The sequence below is a fragment of the Folsomia candida genome, unplaced genomic scaffold, assembly GCF_002217175.1.
Source record: "Folsomia candida strain VU population unplaced genomic scaffold, ASM221717v1 Fcan01_Sc002, whole genome shotgun sequence".
Classification (NCBI taxonomy): Eukaryota; Metazoa; Arthropoda; class Collembola; order Entomobryomorpha; family Isotomidae; genus Folsomia; species Folsomia candida.
The window spans coordinates 13000779-13025275 of NW_019091194.1; the positions used below are offsets into that span (position 1 = coordinate 13000779).

The window sequence follows — 24497 nt, forward strand, 5'->3', positions numbered from 1 at the left end:
GCCAGGTTTACTCTTGTAAAATGAAGGAAAAGGTCATATCTGATGATAGCATGAAAGGGGAATTAGTCCGCAGTTAGTTTTCCGACGTTAATTGCATTGTATAGTGAGAGAAAGAAGGAATGAGGTATATTAAATTTGTTGAAAAATGCCAAAAGTGAAGTTGGAGTGAAATCCATGTCTAATTGCCAATTAGGCGAATATATCATATGTAAATTAGCCCCAGTCTCATTCACTTCGCATCGTCTAAATTACCTGAAATAGAATAATCATCGCTGCTTCATATTTTTACAAACAATGCACACAAACTTTTTCAGTTTAATAAATTCTCATGTAATGTAGGATTGAAAGATAAAATTTTCATACTAAAAAATCTATTTTCACCATTTTCCCATTTTTCACTTAAAGTGCGCAAAAGTTGGAAGCATTATTTAATTACTTTTATATGCATACCTGTGGATTCATTTATGCTGGAGTGAAAATTCTGCCACTTGAAGAATATGCCCGTATGTTTGAATGCTAATATGCAAACCCTGGTTCTATATATGTATGTATTTATGCTATGAAAATGACAACACATGAACTATGTATGTACATAAGTATTTATTTAGTCTGTCATAGTCAAGTTATACATATGGCGTTTCCTTGTCCAACGACGTAGTGTTCTTTAATCAGAAAGTATAAAGAAAGTTGTGCCAGAATATAGGGGGCATTAAGTGGAATGAAAAATTAGGATTGGTGTTGATTTTCTTGCTGTGGAGGAAATGTGTGGAGAAAGTTAGGAGACCTACGGGAGCAGTGACTTGGGAGTAATTTTATTTATTTTGCTTGTCGTTGGAATGTCCGAAAAGAGAGTTGCTGATATTTTGCTGCTACATGTTCACAGAAAGATGAAGACTCGTCCATGGACCTGAGCCAGGTTGGGGTCGGCAGAGAGACTGATGAACTAGAGAGCAATGTAACGAGGAGTAGCTTAAGCCTCGTTCCGTCCTACGGTAAGTTCACGCCCGGTTTATACTTTCACCCTTCGTCGCAAAATAACATGGGTGGCAATTGTTGCGATCCCAACGATTGGGCGACGAGTGGTGAAAGCATAAACCGGGCGCACGGCTTAAGTTAACTGATTTATGCGTGATTTAATCCATATATATTTATATACATGAATCAGATGATGACGGTGAAAAAATAACATGTCGAGCAGAAAATCCATGGGTGCCACGTAATTCCGGGAGCCAAGTGGAGGACTCGTTGGTGCTTCATGTCGTTTGTAAGACAACCATAAATCTATCCCGTTCACTGAGATTTTCCAATTTAGCAATTCAGCTTCCTTCCTCATTCAGCCGCTCAGTCGGTTCCTCGAATGAATGTGCCCCACATTCGTTTTTGTTTGCGAACAAGAAGTTACCTGCCAAACAATCTCGCCCTGTCATTGCTTGTAGGAAATGACGGACAAGATACGAAATGTGACGCATTTGTTTTCTTTTAGATTTGTCCTTTTAAAAATGATGAGAAAACTTGTACTTTTTAGCAAATCTAAATACGAATATATACATATGCAGCTCTCAATCTTTTTTGATGAGTTTTAAAACGGATTCATTTTATTTTTTATAGATCCACCCCAACCAGTTCTGAAATTGGGGACACCGCTGAAGGAGACCGACTTGAAAGAGGGTGACGACGTCTACTTTGAGTGCCAGATAAAATCGAACTCTCCAATTCATAAGCTGAAATGGATGTTCAATGTAATCCTTATTTCAGATTTTAAAAAATAGGTTTAAACTGATGTATGCAAAATGTGCATAAGCATTTTTCATAATATATTTCAAAATCACTCGCAGTGCAAACTTGACGTTACCCGATGCATGAGTTTTATCCGACTTTATAAAATTGGCATTATTAGTATACATCAATTTCTGCATATACTACTTAATTTCAACTTTTGTAGTGCTACAATTTTACTCTTCCCTGGAAAAAATGCCGAGAAGTAGACTTTATGCATATTCTTATCCCTAGATGCAATCGATCAATTCAAATTGCAAGTTTCAAATTTTTCAAAGGAATAAAGCAGATTAAAACCTGGCTCGGGTTGCATGACGTGTACCATTAATAATACACTTTAATGTGATAAGGCATGTTTGTATTACTTTACCAAGAAAAAAATACAAAATGTAACATGCAGAAAGTTGCAAGGAAAACATCCTTGTACTTTTTTTATAAATTCAAGTCACTGAAGTGAATATTGACGTCGTTGGGCCGACTTTCCGAACCCAACCATCCAATTCAACTCTGCAAGAGGAAAATGTTATTTTATTATTATTCTTTCCTCCCCAGTTGCTGTTCAGTAGCATAGAACAAGAACATGGGGAAAATCCATTGTTCATACTCAACCTGAACGGACTCATCCATCTCAACTTTTCTCTTCTCGGCATATCTATCCATCCAACGTCATTGTTTACTTCGGAACTTGTTGTTTCAATTGATTCAGAATTGCAGAACTTACAATAACAAACACAAATCCATCAATTTTTTTAGATACGTAGTGCAAACCAGTTTCCTCAACATTTTTCTTTCTAAAGCCAACATCTATCCAATTTTTTTGAATAACCGACTCAGCAATTGGTATGCTATGGGTGGCTACTTTCTTTCAGGATCTTCATAATCTAACGAACCAGAAGATGAGCAAATAAATAACAGAACGTTTGCATAAGAGAATAAATAGCCTTTGTAACGGATGTCACGCTAGCAATCAAATTGTTTTATGTCGGCTCAAGTAGTGAAAACGTGAAATGAAGGCATGTTGATAATGCATTTCAAACATTGGAATGCAATTTATAGAATTTTGAACGTGGCATTAACTACGTGTCAACAAATAATCTTCAGTCAAGAATGAGCATAATAATGCAACGATTCACCTCAAGTGACACTCCTATTCCATGACATGGTGGAATTTGCTGATTATAAGTGAAAATGAGGAAAACATGGAAGGGAGAAAGCCTCCACGTTGTTTAGAAGGCGTAGGCCTAACATCGAGTAAACCTGCTGGATGCAATTATGTAAATATTTCAGGGTGCACACAATGAACATGCAAGAGCAAACGTTAAGTAACGTCTGATAATGCATAAATACGAGTGTTTCATAAGTTTCAAGAACCCCAACCAACCAACCAACCAGCCTTGCTAAATATGTACAAATACCCGAGTGCTGTGGAGCAATCATGTAATGAAGAGTTTGTTTTTCCTTTGTGTTTTGAACAGGATCGTCAATTACAACACAACGTTACAGCCGGTGTTATTCTAAGCAACCAAACTTTAGTGCTCCAGCTGGTTACGAGAAGGAACGCTGGAAATTATACATGCCAGGTACGCAGGGTGCCGTTTGTATACGGTTTATGATGTTGTAATGAACCCTTATTGTACATACAGTGCACATGTTTTTCGTTCTTGATCTTTTGTTCGTCGGCGCAAGATATCAAGAATTTAATTTATGTTGTCCAATTTTTATTGCGTCTCGAAGAATTTTTTCCAACTTATTTCATTTAACGCAACATCTGAAGCATTTGAAACCCTATCCACAGGCATCCAATATGGTGGGAACAACGGTCTCCAATGTATTTCCTCTCAGGATTCAATGTAAGTGTCTCTCTCACTTTATTATGTCATACGTTATCGTGAACCAAATTTTGGCTGAGTCTTCGCCTCCAAACTAGAACAATCTCGGGTTTGCAAGAAGCTGGCCTCATACTTTCCCACTTGGGCTCTTAACCTAAGTGTTGGAGAAAGGCGTGTAAAGCCGCAACTAATCTGCGTCGTCTGAAGGGATTGTGGAAGAGTAAAGACTGGAAAATGAAAATTCAGGGAAACTGTGCCAGCTTTCTTGAGGGAAAGTTTTTTATGAATCAGGTCAACACTTTTTTTATCTCACGTGTTACCTATGCAAGTGTGTCCTACTACCAAATAAAATCACGAATCGTTTAGAGCCAAATAGCAAGTCGAGCCTTATGAACTTGAAACGGAAACATTACAGCAGAACAAAAATTAAGTATATTTACACATGCTGACCATGAGCTTGTGCGAAATGTATGTTTGGCAAATACGATTTGCGTGCATAACTTTCACTTGGGAATTGGTGTAACCCGAATAAGTATGTTAAATACTTATTCAGTCCATACTCAGTTTCAAAATAATTATAAATCGCTCTTGTTGCGTACACATTGGTGCTGTTTAGGTGGTGCCCTCGTAGATCTGTAGGCCTGTGGGCACGTACAGTACTAGTCTATCAATCATGTCATAATTTCATGCACAAGTCACAATTTTACGTTGCAATTAAATATGTATGAAATAGAATTACAGTGCAATCACGGACTGCCTCTCGGACCCTTTAATACTTTTATCTCAAGGCGAAACTACTGGCATTTAGAAATCTTGAGCCCAATTAACATATCTACTCGAAGCTATTTCCTAGAACAGTTCAACTAAAGGCAGAGGACAATTTTGACGTGTTTTACTTTCCCCTTTACGCTATAAAGCTAAACAGAGTCACACGCACTCATTTCCTGTCCCCTGCAACTTGTGTGTTTACAGGTTGAACTTTAATCCATTCGTCAACTAGGGCTGGTAATTCTCACAGATTGAAATATCAATATTTGACTGTTATGCAGCATAACTTTATGAGTTATTGACCAATATTATTCTTGACGAAAGGATCTTTCCCGAATATTTTGAATTATGTAGTGGGTGGCACAAATATTTCTGAGCTGGAAGTACTCATGACGTTAATACGTAATTACACTTTTAAACTCTCCTGACATGAAATAATTAGCCATGCATAGGCTGAGGTGAAATGAAATATTGTTGCAATTTAATATAAATAAGTACATAAATGCCAGCAATCAGGAACAGTATGTATGTACGGCATCAGTTTTAAAGTTTTTTTGAATAAGTATGGCATAAAAAAACAGGCCCAACCTTTCCATCTATTGCTATGAATGTTTTATCCATATTTTGCTACGTGAGTATGTTCTTCAAACGACTGGAACTAAACCACCAAAATTTGCAAACTTTGAAAACACGGAAATGTCTACTTGAATCTTGTTGATATAGGAAACACTGTGTGCACATGACAATTAAACTTTCATGTAACTAATTATAACGTCAAGGTCTATAATTGGTAGCACAAAAGTTAGGAAATTGAGACTTTCTTTACTTTTATCCCTCGTCTGAAACACTTGAAGCAGACAGGCCTCTGCTAACCTCAACCCTAGAGACACGTGTTTTTAAGGTAACACAGACACTACTCTGCAGATTCTAGCATATAATCAAGTACACATGTGCATATCTACGTATGTTGGTATCAGGTTTACATTAAAGAGTTCTGCCTTCATTTTCTTCCTCAATTTACTACAAGCTAAAATTAATAATTCACTCTAAATTTCCTTCTACCATCTGGAACGGTTTTGTTTGCAGAAGTCGTGGAGAAAGTACAATGTCATTTACATTTATTATGGTGTTGACGGTATGAAGAAAGAGGTCAAGCAAAACGTAAAATGTGAAAACTAAACGCGTAAATTATATTTAGTAGTAAGCAAATACTTAATAATCTAGGCGTGAGCATATTGTAAAAGTCTCGTGTACAACCACCTGGCAACCATAAGGAGGCATACGTACATTTTTTTTAATTACCATTGTCTAAGGATTTGAGTGTAATTGGATGACCTGGAATACTCTCGTTTAGCTTAACAGAATGCGTATATGCATTATGTAAATCTAACCAAACTAGGATTTTCCTCTAATTAAAACCAGTTGTCCGTTGTGGATTTTATTTATCTGTAGATGCCTGCTTCCTCTCTAGAATCTTTCGCTATTTAATTCAGAGTATCACGAATCCCTAATTAGGCCCTGCATAAATTGTGGTTCTAATACCAAAGAATACATAAAGCAGCACAGGAAACAATTATCTAAATGAAATAAATATTAGAGTTGTAAATTGGAGCTAGATAAATACATTTTATTGATATTTTTAAATTTCGACTGGACAATTAAACTCTTACAAATCTGCATTGACAAAAAGACAAATGATAAGAAATAATACTTGCATGGATAGAAGATAAGTATTTAAGATTAGAAATATTACTCGAGTAGAAACGTGTCCTAGTAAACTCGGAAGTTATGTATTGCGTTTCCAGTCTTCCATTTTTCTTCATCTTCTTGAACCGAACGGTCGGAATGAGTATGAAGGATGAATAAGAAAGATGGAGTGGATGTGGATAATAGAGGAAAGAAATTGAGAGCTGTGAAAATTGGTTGGGAAAGAAAACTTTCATCTTGTGTCTTGGGATCGTCGTCCGCTACCATTGCTCCCTCCTAACCCTCCAGAATATGAATCTCATCCATATTATCCATGTCGCTTTCACCACCTCCATAAAAAGAATTTCAGAATTCGACCCGAATCCTCCACTCTCTCGGAGGTGCAACTATCATCATGCTCCTTCTCTCTGGGTAATAATAAATGAACCAAAACTCGTCCTTCCTGTGTTGAGAAGAAATTATGAGAGTTTTCTTTCTTAATAATTCCTTCCTCTTGAATGAAAATGCAATTTCACCTCCCGCTCAATATTATTCGTCCTATCGACTCGAATTTTTGGTTATCCACGAGGGTTGATTTATCAGAATTCATTTCAAGGCAAGTTTGTGCACTTTGTTTGAAACTGTGATCATTTTTAATAAGTAGGACTATATATGCATGCACACATGCAACTAATAAAAACTAATAAAAAGTAATGTCAATATATTTATATCCTCACTTTGTAATGTATAACCTAATTCGTTGGTTGGCATTCTACAAGTGAAATTAATCTGACTGATAAGATAAAAGTTGAATGGGATGAGTGCACTTGAAAAGCAAACTCTAGAAATCCTCAAATTCTCCCCTCTCATGGTGTCCTAAAAAGACCATTACAGTTCATCCCATGGGTTTGAAACTTGAAATGCAATATGAGAAGGCAAATAGCACTTGAAAGGGAAGTGCGTACGCTCATAATATTATCCAATTTTAATACCAGAGTGGGGACGAAGAGGTGAATGTAATGAGCTGAGGAGAAAAGGCAAAAGTGCTCAAGCGAAATTCAAAAGCTCAAAAGAAACGGATGAAATGTGAACTTGAAAAATCTTCATCAATTGAAGATTCAAAGTGAGAGGAGAAAGAAAGCGATGTGAATGCATTGATGAGATAAGATTCCAATTTCTTTCGGCTGCACCTCCAAAGCCACGAGCGGGCCATACCTCCAAAATTCTCTTCCACCTTATTCATTCGTACGTGCATACACATCTGCAGTAGTATCCTCCACCTACAAGTATTTGCATGTATACTCAGCTACCGGGCTATGAGTGAACTTGTTCCCTTCAACCAACAATTTGAATTGAATTGTGTGCGGTGGGATGAAAATAAGTGGGAACAAGATATCCATCTCACCATTACGACACTCAATAATGTAGAAGAGGCAAAAGCGTTCTTTCTTCTTTGACAACATAGTATCTATATTTGATCTGGCAAACGAGAAAACTTTCTCCCCGCAGTTGACTTTGTTTGATGCACAATGCTGCCAGACCAGGCTACGTGGTGAGGAACGTCAAAGAGTAAAACTTGCATTATTATCGTGTCCTTGGGAATCGTAACTACTTGGTTGGTTACAAATGATTGAATTGTTTTTCAAATTGTAAAAATATAATGCATATTGGACATTTTATGTGTCCCAGACCGGGATGATGGTTCGACATATTTTATGGGATTCTTACTAGGATTTGAAGGATCCAAATCCAATGCATGATAACACAGTGGTGAATCCATGTAACTGGAAGAAGTGCAGCCAAGACGATTACGATATACGTACCTACGTATGCATATGTCTGGCTGTGTGATGCATATGTAGTTCGTGGATATTGATCTGGGAGCAATTTCGGAATTTTTACATATCAGTGTCAAGCCAGGAGAAAACGAAGCTGCTTCTGAGATGATCCTTCGACGATAACCATCATAACCGTCATAACCATGTACTCAATTTTGAAATACTAAAGTATGTTATAGATTTTCTGGGTTTCATTGATCGTGTCTTTAGTTAGTATCCATTCGTGGCTGTTTTGATGAGGAGATTCTTAATTCCTCGCAGCTTTTTCTGTGCTTCTCACCCACACCAGGATCAGATTTGAAGCACCTGTATCATTTCCGCGGAAAATGAGCTACGTGGTCATGATGGTGAATACGAGCGGAGACACGTAATGCGTTATTGATGGATCCATTTTCAACACTCTGGGTGGGTGTCATCATCACGGGCTCTATCTGGCTGGAGTATATCTGAAGCAGAATAATGGAGAGATAGAGACAGACAAGAATTTAAAGTGTGGGCATGAAACCCAAGATTATAATAATAAAGGATTCTCATATCCCGGCGGTGTGGCTAGCAGTTTGGAACAGAGAGTCATTTTTATGATCCTTTCATCTTTTAACCACGATGTAAAATGCGGTATTACCACCATCCTCGTAACAGCACCTTAACATTCCTGTGTACTTTGTTGCGCTGTAACTCGAGTTGTTTGGATCAGGACCAGGAAGTATTTCACTTCACATTGTTTACCTGAGGATATAAACTTGTCAGGGATTCAGGCTTGCTGAGTGAAACTAATGCTCGGCCGCAACTTGCATGCTCATGTTCATATTTATTCCAATTCCTACCAATTCAAAACCACCACACATGGAATGAGCACTTTCGACTTTCTACGTCATCTGAATCATTCGTGATCTGTGCTGCACAAGCACTCGTGCATATTTACTTTCACATTATGCACTAATCCTAAATATTCTGCATTGATGGAATGCATATCATACAGGGTAGGATTGCAGATGTGCTTTGCAATAATTAATGTATGTAAATGCACTGTGTATTCTAATTCAGGTTGCATTGCAAAGCTGAATGCGTGGAATATTTTACATAGTTCCAGCGAGATGCTTAGGAATAAAGGGATAATAATAAATATGATGCAGTATTTTCTTAAAAAAAACTCTGGTATGATTTATTATTGGTCTAAATTGCTTTAATGTAAGCATTATCTATTGGAGATAATCCATAATGTGCTTGAGAAAGCCGAGAGACAGGAGTGGAACAAAAAATAGGTGAGTGAAACTGGGTCGGTCTTGCAGTTAAAACTTTCGGAATCCTCGGCCACCCTTGGAACAACCGGGTTATAAATACGCGGATATGGCGATGGTGGTAGTATCACTATTGGTGGATCTTCCAAACCTATTACTTTCCCCTTTTGTTGGAGGATATGAACCATTTCGCTTCCCGAACTGATACCTAACTCCCCTGAAATAACCTACTTAAGTCGTGTTTGGATGCATGGGGCTGAAATCAAGATCTTTGAAGAGCCAAATTAAAATTCTATTCACTCTTCCCATTTCAATTATCATATTGATCTAATAACATTGCGTTGGTTTTAGCAGAAGAGCACATAGCGTCGTCCCTTCGTTCGCATTTAACTAGCACTTGCTGACTACTCGAGTGGAGAGAAAGCGTTCCATCCTGAATTTCACATCCAAATACATTGCCCTACTCTCTCCTTCTCCGTCGAGATAAGGTCGTCGACCACTTCACATCTAATCTTCTTAACCTAATATCGTCCCCAGCACAATCTTGACTCAAAGTAACACTTTTCATTCTTACTAATGCGAACCAAACAAACCATTACATTAGCGTAAAAATAAATTTGTTTCGCGAAAGTGGGACGGAAAATGCGGAGTCAAATTTTCCTTTGACTTTCCCCTTACTTACTTTTGTACGAAAATCCAGAAAGAAGTAATCAAGTGTCTGAAGAATAAACAAAGAACAAATAAATCCTCCACAGAAGCTGCCTACATAATTGGAATATTCACAGAAACGTAAGAATTAAATGTGCCTATACAATCCCAGCGGGAGCAGTACGTCATACAAGTACATACTTGCAGTTAAGAAAGAGACAAGCAGACACATAGTTGGAAAAACTGGGTTAGCCCATGACATGAACATCCTCATGTAAAATTGCAAATCAATATGCCAGTATTGTTCGTTTTCCCAATAAAAAGGCGAAGAGCCAACAACTGTGTGGTGGTGGGAAAGAATGACACTTCCGACATTGTTCAACTCCTCAGTCAGAAGCGAGCTTATTATGCACATAGTTGATGGTGCATCGTGTCACATATGGTTAATGCCACTTGAAACGGAAAATAGTTAACGGTGCGAATGTCTTACTCCCAAGTGATGCATTTAACATTTTATAAAATCAATGGGTTCAAGTGTTCCAAGAACATCTATTTTCCGTATCAGCCATTCACTCACGAGAGTAAGGTCGAGGACTCGTACTATCCATATGTATGCACTTACGCCAAGCAAAAAAAAAGTGGCTGTTGAATTTTAAATGGTCTTCATCGTGGCCTACGTATGGTGTTCGTCTTTCTGTGTGTGTCAGTGTGGTGGAGAGGTAAACGCGAGTTTGAGCTACTTTGAACTCGGTTTTCTCCAAAAGCATTCTTTGCAGGCGGACTATGACACGTTTTCATGCTGCAAGTTGGGATTTGTTTGCTGGTTAGATAAGGTGCACCAGGGCTGCCAATGTAATACATCGCATGTTCATCTCAATTCAGCTGTGTCATTCATTTCAGAGACGAGAGGGAAGAGTAACTGGGGAAGTTGCAAGCTCAGAAATGCCAAGGGTGGAGGAGTGAAAGCGAGAGCATGGCTGCGAGAAGAAAGCCTTCTCAATCATTATTAAGTATTGATCACCTAAACAATTGATGTCTACTCGAGCCCGTGAAAGAGTTATACCTCAAAACCCTTGGCTTTTATTACCTTAGCGCCACCAGCCGATGCCTTTTCCTCCTCACTTATTGGCTTGGTTTACGCTATGGACATAGCTCATTTATTGGGAACACTACTCACAATTTGCACCAAATGCTCTATCAGGAACAAGTAGTCGAAAATAATAAAAGTGTTTATCAACAATCCACAACACTTACATGTTCAGGCCCACGAGAGAAATGAAGTTAATGGGCGATTAAATTCAATGAAAATGGAATAAGAATAAGAACAGTGTTTGCCCAGTTCGAAGAGTGGGGATTAATGATGGAGGGGAGCAAATGCATTTCCGACTCTGTGCCGCGATAGCGTTGTCCACCAAGAAACCGCAATGCTGTGAGCTACCTCGCTCTCCGTCACAATATGTGTTTGGTTTCCTGGGCAAAACCGACCAAATGGCTATTAGAAGACAATGATAAATAGCCTACATCTCTCCTTCATTTTCCACAACATCCTGTGGTCTAACAACGTTTGGACAGTGTGGAGTAGGTTTTGGTCCCATTCATAGCCAATAATAGTGAATATGGGGATGAGTTTGGTTGACTGGTGTAGGCCAGAGGAATGGCTAAGACTAATTTTGACTCAAATTGTGGCTAGTAAATACAATTAAGTGCAGTTTGATGAACCATGTACATATTTCTGATATTTCAGTTTGAATAGCAACTTTTTTCATGTGCAGGTAGATATGTATGTATACTCATGCAACGATTTCCTTAGGAATTTCAGTGGAAGTGGCATTTTACATATTGGAGAAAGTAAAGTATAGTTCTTAAAGGTATAACTGTGTTTTACGAGCTTGACGTTGTAATTATTGCTATTTGATTGGCATTTTCGCTTAAAAGTGGCTATTCAAAATTTTAATTTCATTGAATAGTCCAATATCCAAGTGGTAATTGATGTGTTACTCGAAATAGAACCAAGAGGGAAATTAAATTAATGAGTTTGATGTCAAATGCCATATTATTAGTCTGGCATTATACCTTGCAATTTGAGGAGTATTTCTGTCAGTCTTCGTCGTAGCTGAAAAAGCTGAAAGTTACCTTTTAATTTAGAAATATAGTGGACATTAGTCTCAAGGATATGTTTAAGGATTATGCAATCGACTAAAACTTCAGGGCATTGAACAGAACTATATACGACCATACGACTCGTATGTAAGACCTGAAAGAAATGAAGTCTAATGGAACTGAACAATCTGTCATAATCGAGTACATGAACTTGTTAATTAATTTTTTACGGCCAATTCGGCTAGACCAAACACAACTGTGTTCATATCTCACCAACTTTCTCTTTTTTTGGATAGATGCACCCGTATGCAAAAGTGATAAGAGCGAAGTGGTCGGAGTGTCCAAGGGAGAGCGAGTGTCAATCAAATGTGAATTGGACTCAGACCCGGAAGACGTCAGTTTCAGGTTTGCGATAAAACAAACATTATTTATTGAATCCCTTATGTCATTCTGTATCATTGCACACATGGCTATGAGGAAAGTCTGGGAACTATTAATTAGCAATGTCGCACTCTTTTTCAGATGGGACCTGGCTTCATCGGGTAAGGTTGACCTAAGATTTATACATATGCATCATTTTTAGAGGAGAATGCGCTGATGCGGAGTATTCGTGGTTTATGAAGAACCTGCTTAACTTTCTCCTTTTCCTCCGTTGTTTCATTTCTCCAGGACAAATGGTCCAAGTTCCGCCCTCTAGATTTACCAGCATGAAGAGATCCAGCATTCTCTACTACTCACCAGTCTCCAACCTGGACTACGGGTCTTTGTTCTGTCGGGGAACAAACCATGTCGGTAAGACGCGGATCGATGTCAATATAATAATATGGGAATTGCTTCATGGTGTAAATGAATACTCATTATACACACATTACAGCTAATTAAGTCGTTTAGCAAATATCCACTCATTAGATCAATTAGCTTATTGCATACCACTCAATTATTATGCAAGGTCAAAAATAGGAGTAGAAATAATTACCAATTACCAATGTTAAATACACTAGATCACTACTTTCTCCTCACTCCTCACGCATATTATTCCTGCTTCTCAAATTCAACTTTTTGTTATTCATTTTTCCTGCAACTGTACAATTAAGAGATAACCCGAAATCTAGGAACTTTTAAACCACCACCGCCACTCATTTGCGTAGATTTTGTGCATAAATATATTGAATAATTTAATAAATAGATTCCTCTGGTCTCACCATTTTAATGAATTGTGGTAAAATTAAATTGAACTAAAACTAAAGAAGAAACCTTAAAAATGAGACGCAAAACTTTGTTCCAATCTCATAGGAATGTGTATAAATCATAAAGAGAGCAAAATAACATAATAGATGCATCGCATTATTATCTATGTAGCTTTCTTCATCAGTTTTTCCATACATGGCAAGATACTGCTCGCTTACCAACCAACCAACAAAGCATATGTTGTTACAGGTCCAAACTACAAATAGTTCCTCATAATATGCATTAATTTGTACACATATCTCGTTTTTATGTGTATTTATTTGTAATGTTTATTTTTCACTACACTCAAATTTTCATATGTTGAGAGAAAGATCATTTCCAACTCGTCGCAATCCCGTCTAATGCAGTTGCAACGAACTAAAATCCATTTTGTTTGAATTTCAAGGCATTCAGATGGCTCCGTGTGTCTTCCAGATCGTGGCTGCCGGTGAGTCTTTCTCCACTTTCACCAGACAGAGGGCGTGAGGCGGAGGAAATGCTTTCTCCCATCGACTCACGCTTTCACCCTCTGTCATACTTTCCACAACGCTTTCTACAGTTCATTTTTACATCGGTTATCGCAGTTTTTTAAACCATGATATCACACTTCGCCATCGTATCCTTGCTATATTAGTGTTAAAAAGAATTTCATTTAATATAATTTATTGTGCATTTGATTCACATCTTGGGTGCGTACATCTGTATAAAAATGTGACAATATGGTCGCATTTTTGGAGTTCATATACGTATTTCCGTAGATACATCTACATACACACAGCCCTCGTCCCACTCGAAATATTATACCAATGAAATCATGCAGCTCACATCCCTTTAGATTTACGAGTGAAGCTAATGAGCAATAGAGGGGAAAAGTTGAACGCTGAATAAAAGTAGAAAGTGGAAATAGAAAAAAGAACGCGAAACGGAAGTAATAACATTTGCCTCCCAGACCGCAATATTTCATGCGTGTAAGTTCTACTTAAATGCATTGGCTATGCGATATTATGGTTTTTCCGTTTCACAAAAATTAATCTCCCCATTTCCAGATTTTACATGCAGGAAGCGCAGCTTACTAGTTAGAACAAGTCAAACGTCCCATTCCATATGGCTCCGTATCCATATCGCTCTCCTTTTTTTTCACTCCCAAGAAATGCAGCCACTTCGTTGCGTTAATGCTACCACGACCACCAATGAGCTGAGTTAACAATATTTGGAATTGCAATGCTTCCTGCTATTTGCCACTCACAATCATGCCATGCCGGTGGCAGTGTTGTAGTGTCAAAGCTCTCCCCCCACCCCCCGCGGGGAAAGTTTATCGTGCCAGTAAAATCAACTGACCTGATGAACATTGATCAATGGGGCTGCTGTTGCTGTTGAGAAGTGCACAAGTTGTTAAAAAGATATCGCATGGACTCCAGCTCGTAAAACAAATTAGAGTTGTAGCCAATGGTCGACAAGGTGGACACCATGTGATGGGGACATAAATTAGTTTGGTGCGAATAAAAATTAATTGATGGGAGTTTTTTATGAGTAGTTAAATTTTGTTGGGATTGTGTTGTTTTACAACTGGAACAAGAAGCTAATTCACCGCTTTCGTTCACAAAGTATCGATTTGCTATTTCAGGTACTACCAGTACGATACCTACGATATGTCGATATGTACATACGGGTGGGAAAATTATATACATTGATACGTCCTCACGAAGCTTTAGTAATCAACGAAAGTTATCTGCTTCCAATGAAACCCAATACATGAGCAAAGAGATGATAGAAAAGCTTCTGTCTGGGCAACTAAATATGATCCTGATGACAGTGTTACGAATAGGATTGGCCAAATTTGGCAATGTATAGCCGTTCATAAATAAATAGGCCGCTAGTATCTGGTCCAAACTTTATAAATAGCCCTCAATAAATGGAAAGTGGAACAAGTATTAGAGGATGAAACTTGTGCCACATAAATACCAGCAAGTGACATTCTGTCATGTTTTCAGAGAAACCATCCCAAGTGACAAATTGCACTGTGTTTAACGAGACAAGTGAATCAGTGGAATTGAGGTAAGAGTTGAGGTTTCACCGTAACGTTTCTCAGTTATTTAATATGCCGACTTTAATTCAATTCTTGAAGCGTAAAAATAAGTAGCATTAACTGAGTAAATATTAATAATTAAGTATATTACTAATTCCCCACGCAGCTGTGACGAAGGCCATGATGGAGGTGCCTGTTTAATTACATTTATTAAATTTGACTGAATATGTATGTAGAAATCATAAAAGTAAAATATTGACTTTCTCCATGTGCAGGTCTCCCACAACATTTTGTGTTAGAAGTGTTTGACAGTGACTCTTCCGAAATGCGCTACAATGCATCGAGTAATATGCCGTCATTTCATTTAGGAAACTTAACAGTAAGTGGCTTGAGACTTTTTTAAGTATTTTATGAGTATCTGTATAAGCACGAAACACGACCATTTGGCCGTACCACAGCATCTTTGGATGTGCCGCTGTGTACAATGATACAAAAACGTGTCAAATTATGTACAATAAATGCTCGAACAAGATTATCTCATTCCTTGAATTTTCACTTCATTTACATTTAATTTAACATGATAAGTTTTCTCTTATTTATTTTACAGCCTATTGGCAAAGGATTTCGCGTGTTGGTCTATTCTGTGAATGCCAAAGGACGAGGAGAACCTCACCGTATTGATGAGCTTGTCATAAGACAATCGGAAAAGTATGCAGGTATCATAGCACATACAATAATAACAATAATACTTTCCTTTGATTTTTCTTCCTCCATAGTCATATTAAATCATTAAATCAATGAAAATTCTTTGACTTTGATTTTTTGGGGTTTTCAAAAAGGAAAAAATGAGATTGACATTGCGATTTCTTATTTCATTCCAGTAATATTTTGCACAAATACCAGCCTTCGTTTCATTTTCTAACCACCATATTTCTGTGTAAAAAAATGTAAGCAATGTCTGTGTGACAAGAGAATTTTCCAATACATTCCGTGCAAGAACAACCCAGCCAGAACCCGATGTTAAAATAACGTTGACACAACCGTTTTAAGGTGCGATTTGTGCACTGTTACATTAAAGAGCAGAAAAAAAACGAAATCAACATTGACACTATGTTACGCAAGCCAGGTTTATCAACAGTGCATCAGCGCATCATTTTCACGTTGCTGAAACGCGTTGAGATAGTGTCTCAACGCGTTTTCACTGTGAATCCGCAGCGCTGATTTTACTCTTATTCAACGTGAATTACAGCTGCTGTGATGATTAAAATCACACTTCAGAACACGTTCCGCCATTTTAACCACGCATTCCGTTCCACACATTTAGTGAAGTTAATCCACACTCTCAATTTTTCTAATCGTTCAAGATTTAGTTAAATAATTACAAATTAATTTAAATTAAGTTAAATGGGACCTAAGCACCAAGTGAAAAGCCCATTTGTTGTCGTGCTGTTCCCGAATGAAAACTCTGTTGAGGCAATCCCGTCATCTCTTCTGTTCGATAACGAAACAAAGTGTAAATGGCCAAAGAAGGTCACTCCGGCTTTTAGTAATAAGAAAAAGGACAAAGCATTAAGGCCTGGCTCGGATTGGGATGATTACGATTGTCGAGTTTTAGAACGATTTGGTAGTTTTCAATGTTATTTATTCAATTGATTTAATTAATAATAATTTTGGTAACTTATTTTATATAGCTACATATGAGGAGGCCACTGATGGATTGAAATTAGCTGAAGCTACGTCAGATATCGAAACTAAATCAGATCAGCAACAGCATAGGACCAGAAAAAGAATTGCTTCTCGGCCATCCCCAAAATCAAATTCGTCAGCCGGATCAGATGAGGAGGAGGAAATACCGGTCATTTTGAATCCTAGTGTTGTGGTCTCAGCCGAAGATGATGCCGACTTTAGCCCAGAAAGCATTGTTGAGCCGGATGGAAATTTTCTTGGTAATTTTTTTGCTGTTCAATGATATATTAAAAGTATATTATCGTTAAAACCTGATGAATTGTTATTTAGTACCGCCAAGTGTTTCGGTCGCTCCTTCAATAACCGTGGCTCCAGCTTATCAAGTCGCGGGGGATCATCAACAATTTCAGCAGTCCTCTCAAACCATTCTTTTGAATTTGGATGGTTCATTTAATTTAAATTCTCAAAATACGGCCCTTTCACACCCAGCAACAGTTTCTATCCCTGTGCCAGGGCCATATACAACCAGCAGTGGAGACTTAACTTTGGGTAAAATTGTATAACTATAATCGATTTTTGAAACAATTAACCTATTGTTTTATTACTTGGTGTAAACTAGTTTATTTGTAATTTCAGGATTTCAGCAGGTTGTTATCAATCATCTTGCAGCAATTGAGAAGGAACAGAAAGATATTCGGGGGCTTCTAACAGAGATTAAAAGGAATCAAGAGTCAGGAGTGTCGCCAATTGCTAGGCCTGTGCTGGATTTCTCTACTCTTCCTCGATTTCCATTAAATAACGAGGGAGAACTTGGCGCCTTTGAGACACGACTTCAACTTGTGGATGAATACAATTTATTTGTAATTGCTTAATAGTTCAATTTAGTTCAAATCAAGTGTAATTTAATTAATGGTGGATCATTTTATATTTCATCGTTAATTTAACAGGTAGAATATTTGATTGGAATTGGAGGAAATGACCTCAAGGAAACAGTGACAGAAATCTTAAAACGTGTTTTCAGTAAAGAAGTGAGAATTCAACTGAGCTACACTGGAAAGGGGCTGAACAAAATCTCATACTCTTCGTTTATCAAAATTAATGACGCTTTAATCGGTGAGTATAAACCCTACATGTAAAAATATATATGCTTTTGAGTTACCCTACTAATTAGTAACATTTTTATTTTGCAGCGGCAACTAGACGAAACAGAAAACTTGTAAATTCATTAGGAGGAATCACAGAAATTCAGATCAAGCAAATCATTATGGACAAAATTCGTTTCAGTCGTAAATAACTATTGTGTGGCATTTTATAATATTGTCTATGAAGATTATAAATTTATAGTAGGAATTATGTCAGCGAGTAGAAATAGAAGACGGATAATTCAATCAAATGTTATGAAAATACAACAGGAAATTCACGATAAGGTGTTAGCTCAATCTAATGTTTCCGAAGAAATGGAGCAGCCTGCTTTAATGTTGGAAGAAGATGAAGTAGGGTCAAACTGTCAGATATTTTTACAACCAAATTCTAAATTAAATGAGGTCCCATTAATTTTAAATTCTAATCTAGTTGAGGGTGACGAATTAGAAGTTGACTTAAAAGACAGGTTAGCTAATTGGGCAGTACAGCATAATATTACGTCAACTGCCATTGATGATCTTTTGGGCATTTTATCTGCACATGTGACAGGTTCTAATTTACCAAAATGTGCTAAGGGTTTAGTGGGGACTCCAAAAAATTATGAAATTAGCGAGATTCAGGGTGGTTCATATCATCATTTTGGGCTGAAACAAAAATTGTTATTCTTATCTAAGGTGTTTACAATACCAAGGGATGGAGTGCTTTGGATAATCCTAGGAATTGATGGATTACCAATTAGTAAATCTAGCAAAAAACAATTTTGGCCAATTCTAGGGCGATGTATCAACGTAGCGAATAATGTCCCATTTTTAATTGGTTTATATTACAGCGATAATAGCAAACCTGTGGATGTCAGCGAGTTTCTCCAACCATTTGTAACAGAATTTAAGAAACTGTCACAGGAAGGAATAAGAATTAATGGTATTCTTTATCAAGTTAGACTACAGTGCATAGTTGCAGATGCCCCGGCAAGAAATCTTATTAAGCAAACTTCAGCATTTAATGGTTATAATGGTTGTGACCGTTGCATTGATAAAGGCGTATGGTTAGGTCGCGTGGTATTTAAAAATTTACAAGCGGATTTAAGGTCAGATATTGGATTTGTTGGGCAGGAGGACGCCAATCATCATGTAGGTATTTCCCCATTAATTGGGCTAGGCGTTGGCATGGTTTCTGGGGTTGTTCTTGATTACATGCACCTTATTTGTTTGGGAGTTGTTAAAAAGCTATTGAAATGCTGGAAAAGAGGACCCATGCACAAGGAAGGGAAGTATACAATATATGAAATTTCAGATAGACTGATTCAACTTAGAAAATTTGTTTGCTCGGAGTTTAATAGGAAGCCAAGGCCACTCTCGGAGTTGGAGTTTTGGAAGGCGACAGAGCTCCGAAATTTCTTGTTGTATTTTGGCCCATTTGCTTTAAAGGGTTTACTTAGTTCTGAAAAATATGAGCATTTTATGGCTTTAAGTATTGCAACAAGAATTTTGCTTTCAAATAATCGTAATTGGTATAATTACGCCCGACATTTAATGTTTGAGTTTACAAAAAATATTGGTAAGCTATATCATGATCAATTTTTGGTTTACAATGTTCATTCGTTAATTCATTTAACGGACGATGCTGATAAGTTTGGGTCGTTGGAAAAGGTCAACGCTTTTGCTTTTGAAAATAGTATGCAGTCTTTGAAGAAAATGTTGAGGGGTAAGAGTCGTCATCTTCCACAAGTTATTAGGCGGGTGATAGAGTTAGAAAAGTCTAATGTTTCAAACACAACGTTTAGGATCGAAAACAATCTCCATATATCAAAAAAAATTAACGATCGTGGTTGTATTCTAAAAACTGGTTGTGTTGTGATTGTTGTTAAGAAAAGTGAAAATGATTTTGTTGTGAGAAAGTTTAAAGGACAATCAGAGTATTTTACTAAGCCTTGTAAGGGTTCCAAATTTATGATTCAAAAGGTATTTAATTTAGCTTTCCGTTCAACAACTATAACTCAATCTGAAATAAGATGTAAAGTTATGTTATTTCCTATTAGTGCAGATAACTCTTTTTTCTGTGTCCCGTTATGCGAAGAGTAAAAGAAGTTTTAATATTTAATGTCTTAGTATAATAAGTTAGATATAATAGATATTTAATATTTAATGGATAGTTTTAATTTTGTTCATGAAAATAATATTGTTATTCATTTTGTTTTTGGGTACGATATGAATAAATAAATTCATGAGAAAAATAACATTTTTGTACATGATTTTAACGTGCAACCACCCTGTACTGAGCACCGTGCAAGCATAAACATTGTGACAACGATAAGCCAATGTTACACTTTGTTGCAATGCACGGCCAAGTCAAGTTTCACCAATGTTGATAACATGCTGTAGCCACGACCGGGCACAGTGCTCACACCATTATGCTCCGCCCTCTTTGTAACATTAAACTAACACGCTTTAGGCGGACATCATACGTAGTGCATCAACACTGTTGATCTAACGTTATTGTAACGTTCGGGTTCTGGTTGGGAAGTCTGCTTTTATCTCGGGATTTGTCCTACCAGATTCCATCTCTTTTATTTTCTTGTTCTAAATGTATGCCCGTCTTATTTCTGCCGCACACATGGAAGGAAGGGTGGCGATGCTTAGGATATATGCTTCATTTTTAAGGATTAGCTTAGAAGCAGACTTGCTTTGAATATTTTTTGGACTCGCTGTCAATCTGGCTCAGACAGATTTTGTAATGACGTTGTGATCAGACGATGATAATATCCGTAGAACCCGCACTAGAACCCGAGTTTCAATACTCCATATGCATCCAAATCTGAAAATTTAATGTCATGACATGCATACATAATCTGAAAGACACGACAGACTTCAATTTTTAAATTTGCACTTCACTTTCTCCACATGTTGCCTTGAATGTAGAGGCTAAGAGTTTTTAAATAAGTATTTTGGAGCTGGTTGATGATGTATGTATTTTGAAATAGAATTATTTTCCAGTCATAAGCAAAAAATGACTTATTGTTTGTCCGTTTTTTTGTCTAATAGCCGTTAAATGCAAAACTATCTTTTGCGCAGCTGTGACGCCTTCGGACTATTCATGGATTTCCTTCACCCTCTCGGTGGCCATTGGGGGCACGGCCGTCTTCCTCTGCGTCGGTTCTGTCGTCATTGTCAAACTGATCCTTTTCCGTTCACGTCAAATGAAACGAGAGTCAAGCAAGAAACATAATCACGACGACTCGATGGGGAAAACCTCATCAGCCGACCTGCAGGCTCATGGCATTCAATTTGATTCCAAGGACTTGCTCTCCACTGATGACAAGGACCCCGACATATTGGTACACATTGGACATGTTGGTAAGTAATATAAGCACATATACATATTTACATAAATGCATACATGGTGTTCTTTCATTTTCTTTTCTCAACCCCTTTTCACCTATGTATGTGCATCACTAAAAAAACACGACATGACATTCAAAATTGCCGTTCGTTTATTAGATTCCACTGAATTTGTACGTCTTATTATTACAAGGAAAGGTTTGATGAAATCTCCTGCTGCTCTATGGCGTTTTACTGTACATCAATATTAGTGCTTTCATTTCCTCCGATACTCGCACTGCGTTCCTTCACGATTGATAAGGCTTTTTTAACAGAAAAAACCTTTCTCCATGTAAATTACTGATCAGAAATGTGATATGCATGTATCTGTATGTCGCAGAGTGACGAAAATACCCACTTTGTGGTCACAATTGTTAATTAAAGTCTGCTCCTCATGATCATTCTATCGATAAAGCAATAAAGCCACTAATTTTCTTCTCATGTTCCAGAAATTCAAAAAAATAGCGAACTTATGTACATATAAAGACGTTTAGCTGTACTTTGGTGTAATGATAAATAGTGTGGCAACTAATAGGTTCAGGTTTACACCTTTCCTCCATTTATACACCCCTTTTAAACTTGAAAACGAATTTCTCAGTTTGTGGGAATGTTTACTGCACACCATTTCCAAACCAGTAGTACTTACTCGTAACTGTTGAACACTTTCAGGCGGACAAGATCATAATGTTATTTCTCCTGCAATACTATTATCCAGAGGTGCTACTTCTGCTAATGGCGATAGGCCGGGAAGATATACTGCCACTTTACCTCCAAACTCTACTTCTTCTTCTTCATGCTGCCTTCAATCAAACGTAAGTTGTTTGTGTGCAAAATGTGCACATATTACGTAATGTGTAATAAATTATGAGATAATCAAGCGAAAAGATAGCTACGCTTCTTTGTCAGTTCTCGCTGCTTGTTGATACACACATAATTGTTCGTCGTTAGAAATGAGCTGATAATCTCTTGGCTGGTTGGTTGTTTAGTGAGAAGAGTACCATAACATTCATATGCATATTGATGGTACATATCACCGTTGGAGCTTCCGAAAGCTACTCCAATGTTGTAAGAATAGGATGTCCCCCATGGAAGCTTCAGCGACGATATATCGTAAAAGTGAATCCGTGAGACAGAGTGATGTGAATGGAAGGATTGTTTGGCCATCTCGAAACAAATTTGCATAAATAAATGGAATTCGAATTGCAGATGTCATCATATCCAACGATGGATCATCACCAACTACATCCCAGCTCAGATTCGGCCTACCATTACCAAGGGGTAAATGCTCATCAACAATTCGACCGTCACCACCAGTACTATGGGAGTGACCTCGGAGGAAGCCCTGGATCCGGAGGGAACTATGCCCAACAACATCAGCAGCAGCAATATCAAATTGGACAAAGTCCGATGAACGAGCTTGATAACTTCAGTAGCATAAGTACCCTCAGACAACCCAACCACCACCACCATCAACCAACTCATCCCAGCACCGCTGCTGCTGCTACTTCTGATCCATATTATGATACCAAAGTTATGAAACAAAAACTACTGTCCGTGAACGTCCCAGAAAGTTGTGTATGATCAGCGATTTCCATCATCTCTGTGTAAGCGAAATTTGCCCAATCTCCAGTTCATCTATATTTTATTTATTTGTCTATGTGTAGTATACGTAATAAACTGGGTCTGCTAAATATTCCACAAAATTCAAGGAAAACTCAGGGTTTTCAGTGTGTATTCATAATAAATATGTAATAACTATGCATATTCTTTAAGCCGTCGCCAGTATTATTTTGTACTTGTCATCAAGAATGAATAAATGCAAATTTTAATTAAAATTTATACATGAGATTATTGAATGAGACACAATCATTATTTGCAAATGTGTTCATCCATGCAGTCTTAAAATAGGGAGAGTGTGTATGTATCTTAATACCAGCATTGTCGCTGTTCATACAAATAAATTTATTTATGCAGGGTAGCAATACGTAGGGATTGTGGTTACACAATTATGAATAGACGACTCAATTTATTCTGGGAAAAATAAAGCAAAAAATAAAATAAAACGAAGCAGTTGATGTTAGTTTTGGCAGCGGAACCCACCATCGCATCCAATAACTGCCCAAGTTGGACGTGGACTTGGAAAGTTTTCCACTAAAATCTGATAGTTGGCAGAGGAAATTAAATGAGACAATCTAAAACCACTCAAAAAATAAAAGTGCAGAAAGTAACTCTATCAAAAAGGAAATGTTGTTGTGCAGCGAGATGAAGACATTTAAAGAGTTGCTTCGGAGAGAGAGTGGGAGAGACAAGAGGTCGAAATAGACAAGTCCCAAATATTGCAGATTGTAGAGATTTGACGAGCGTCACGTTTCTCTTTTAACGAGCTCCCCGCAATTTAATTTTTCGCATTGGGAAATAAATAGCTTTTCAGAGCAAACATTAGCTCAAGATTTTTAGATTACATGACTTTTTCCCTGTGGCAGCTTTAGTAATAGAGAGGCAAGGTCTGTCGGTAACGTTGATTCAAGTTTTGTCAAGTCAGCTACATACGCACGTATTACTTCATCTACGTTGTTGCAATAATACATGTTAGTACAATTGTGCCTCTTTTTTACTTGTGGTGAAAGCAGACAACACAAAGATACCTCATTTTCACACAATTATCACTAATAATTTATGGTTTACTTGTCAATCAACACATTCGGTAGTAAAACGTGAGAAAAGATAAAGTGCCGCTGGTTCAGTTTCCTCCCTCAAGAAGGTGTTACCAAGGAAAGTTTCGCTCCTGCTTTCACCGAGTTCATAGTCGGACGGATGCACTCTCTCGCACAAATACTTTTTCGCTTCTACGTATGTACATATGCAGTCTATCCATCTCTCTTGCTCTTGGCACGACTTTTCACTTCTCGGAATTTTCTTGATGTTCAAATCTACACTGTGGATTTGTTTGACTTTGTTAAAACGCGTATATTTACAATCGTCAGGTTAGGGGCATATTTTTTCGGCAGCATTTGTCGATTTAATGAGTGCAGACAAAGTTTAGGGGTCCCCTTGGATATATTTCAGGATTTCAGGAGAGAAAGCAAGTCCATTCGTTTAGCAATTCAATGGACTGCGCCCTAGGGAAAAATTTCGTGGCCGTTTGAGAGAACTGC

The 24497-nt window shown here is 37.6% G+C and overlaps 2 protein-coding genes across 3 annotated transcripts in view; both read left to right on the plus strand.

The window, feature by feature from the left end:
- The window catches only part of LOC110844711, an 82025-nt gene extending 58844 nt beyond the window's left edge, over positions 1–23181 (plus strand). The window contains exons 13-28 of one of the 2 annotated variants that reach the window (XM_035847960.1): positions 884–992; positions 1166–1264; positions 1609–1739; positions 3252–3356; positions 3572–3626; positions 12180–12288; positions 12406–12425; positions 12553–12675; positions 13517–13558; positions 15102–15165; positions 15303–15325; positions 15412–15515; positions 15744–15852; positions 21007–21318; positions 22012–22154; positions 22549–23181. In XM_035847960.1, the coding sequence (XP_035703853.1) occupies positions 884–992; positions 1166–1264; positions 1609–1739; positions 3252–3356; positions 3572–3626; positions 12180–12288; positions 12406–12425; positions 12553–12675; positions 13517–13558; positions 15102–15165; positions 15303–15325; positions 15412–15515; positions 15744–15852; positions 21007–21318; positions 22012–22154; positions 22549–22923 (1923 nt within the window). In that variant the 3' untranslated portion in view covers positions 22924–23181. The remainder of the gene's footprint in view (positions 1–883; positions 993–1165; positions 1265–1608; positions 1740–3251; positions 3357–3571; positions 3627–12179; positions 12289–12405; positions 12426–12552; positions 12676–13516; positions 13559–15101; positions 15166–15302; positions 15326–15411; positions 15516–15743; positions 15853–21006; positions 21319–22011; positions 22155–22548) is intronic. The other variant, XM_022090982.2, reaches the window with a different exon arrangement.
- LOC118434429 lies at positions 15891–21000 on the plus strand. Its single transcript, XM_035847961.1, has 3 exons — positions 15891–17082; positions 17153–17371; positions 17459–21000. The coding sequence occupies exon 3, from the start codon at positions 18175–18177 to the stop codon at positions 20044–20046; it is 1872 nt and encodes a 623-aa protein (XP_035703854.1). The 5' UTR covers positions 15891–17082; positions 17153–17371; positions 17459–18174; the 3' UTR covers positions 20047–21000.
- Positions 23182–24497: the final 1316 nt, after the last annotated feature.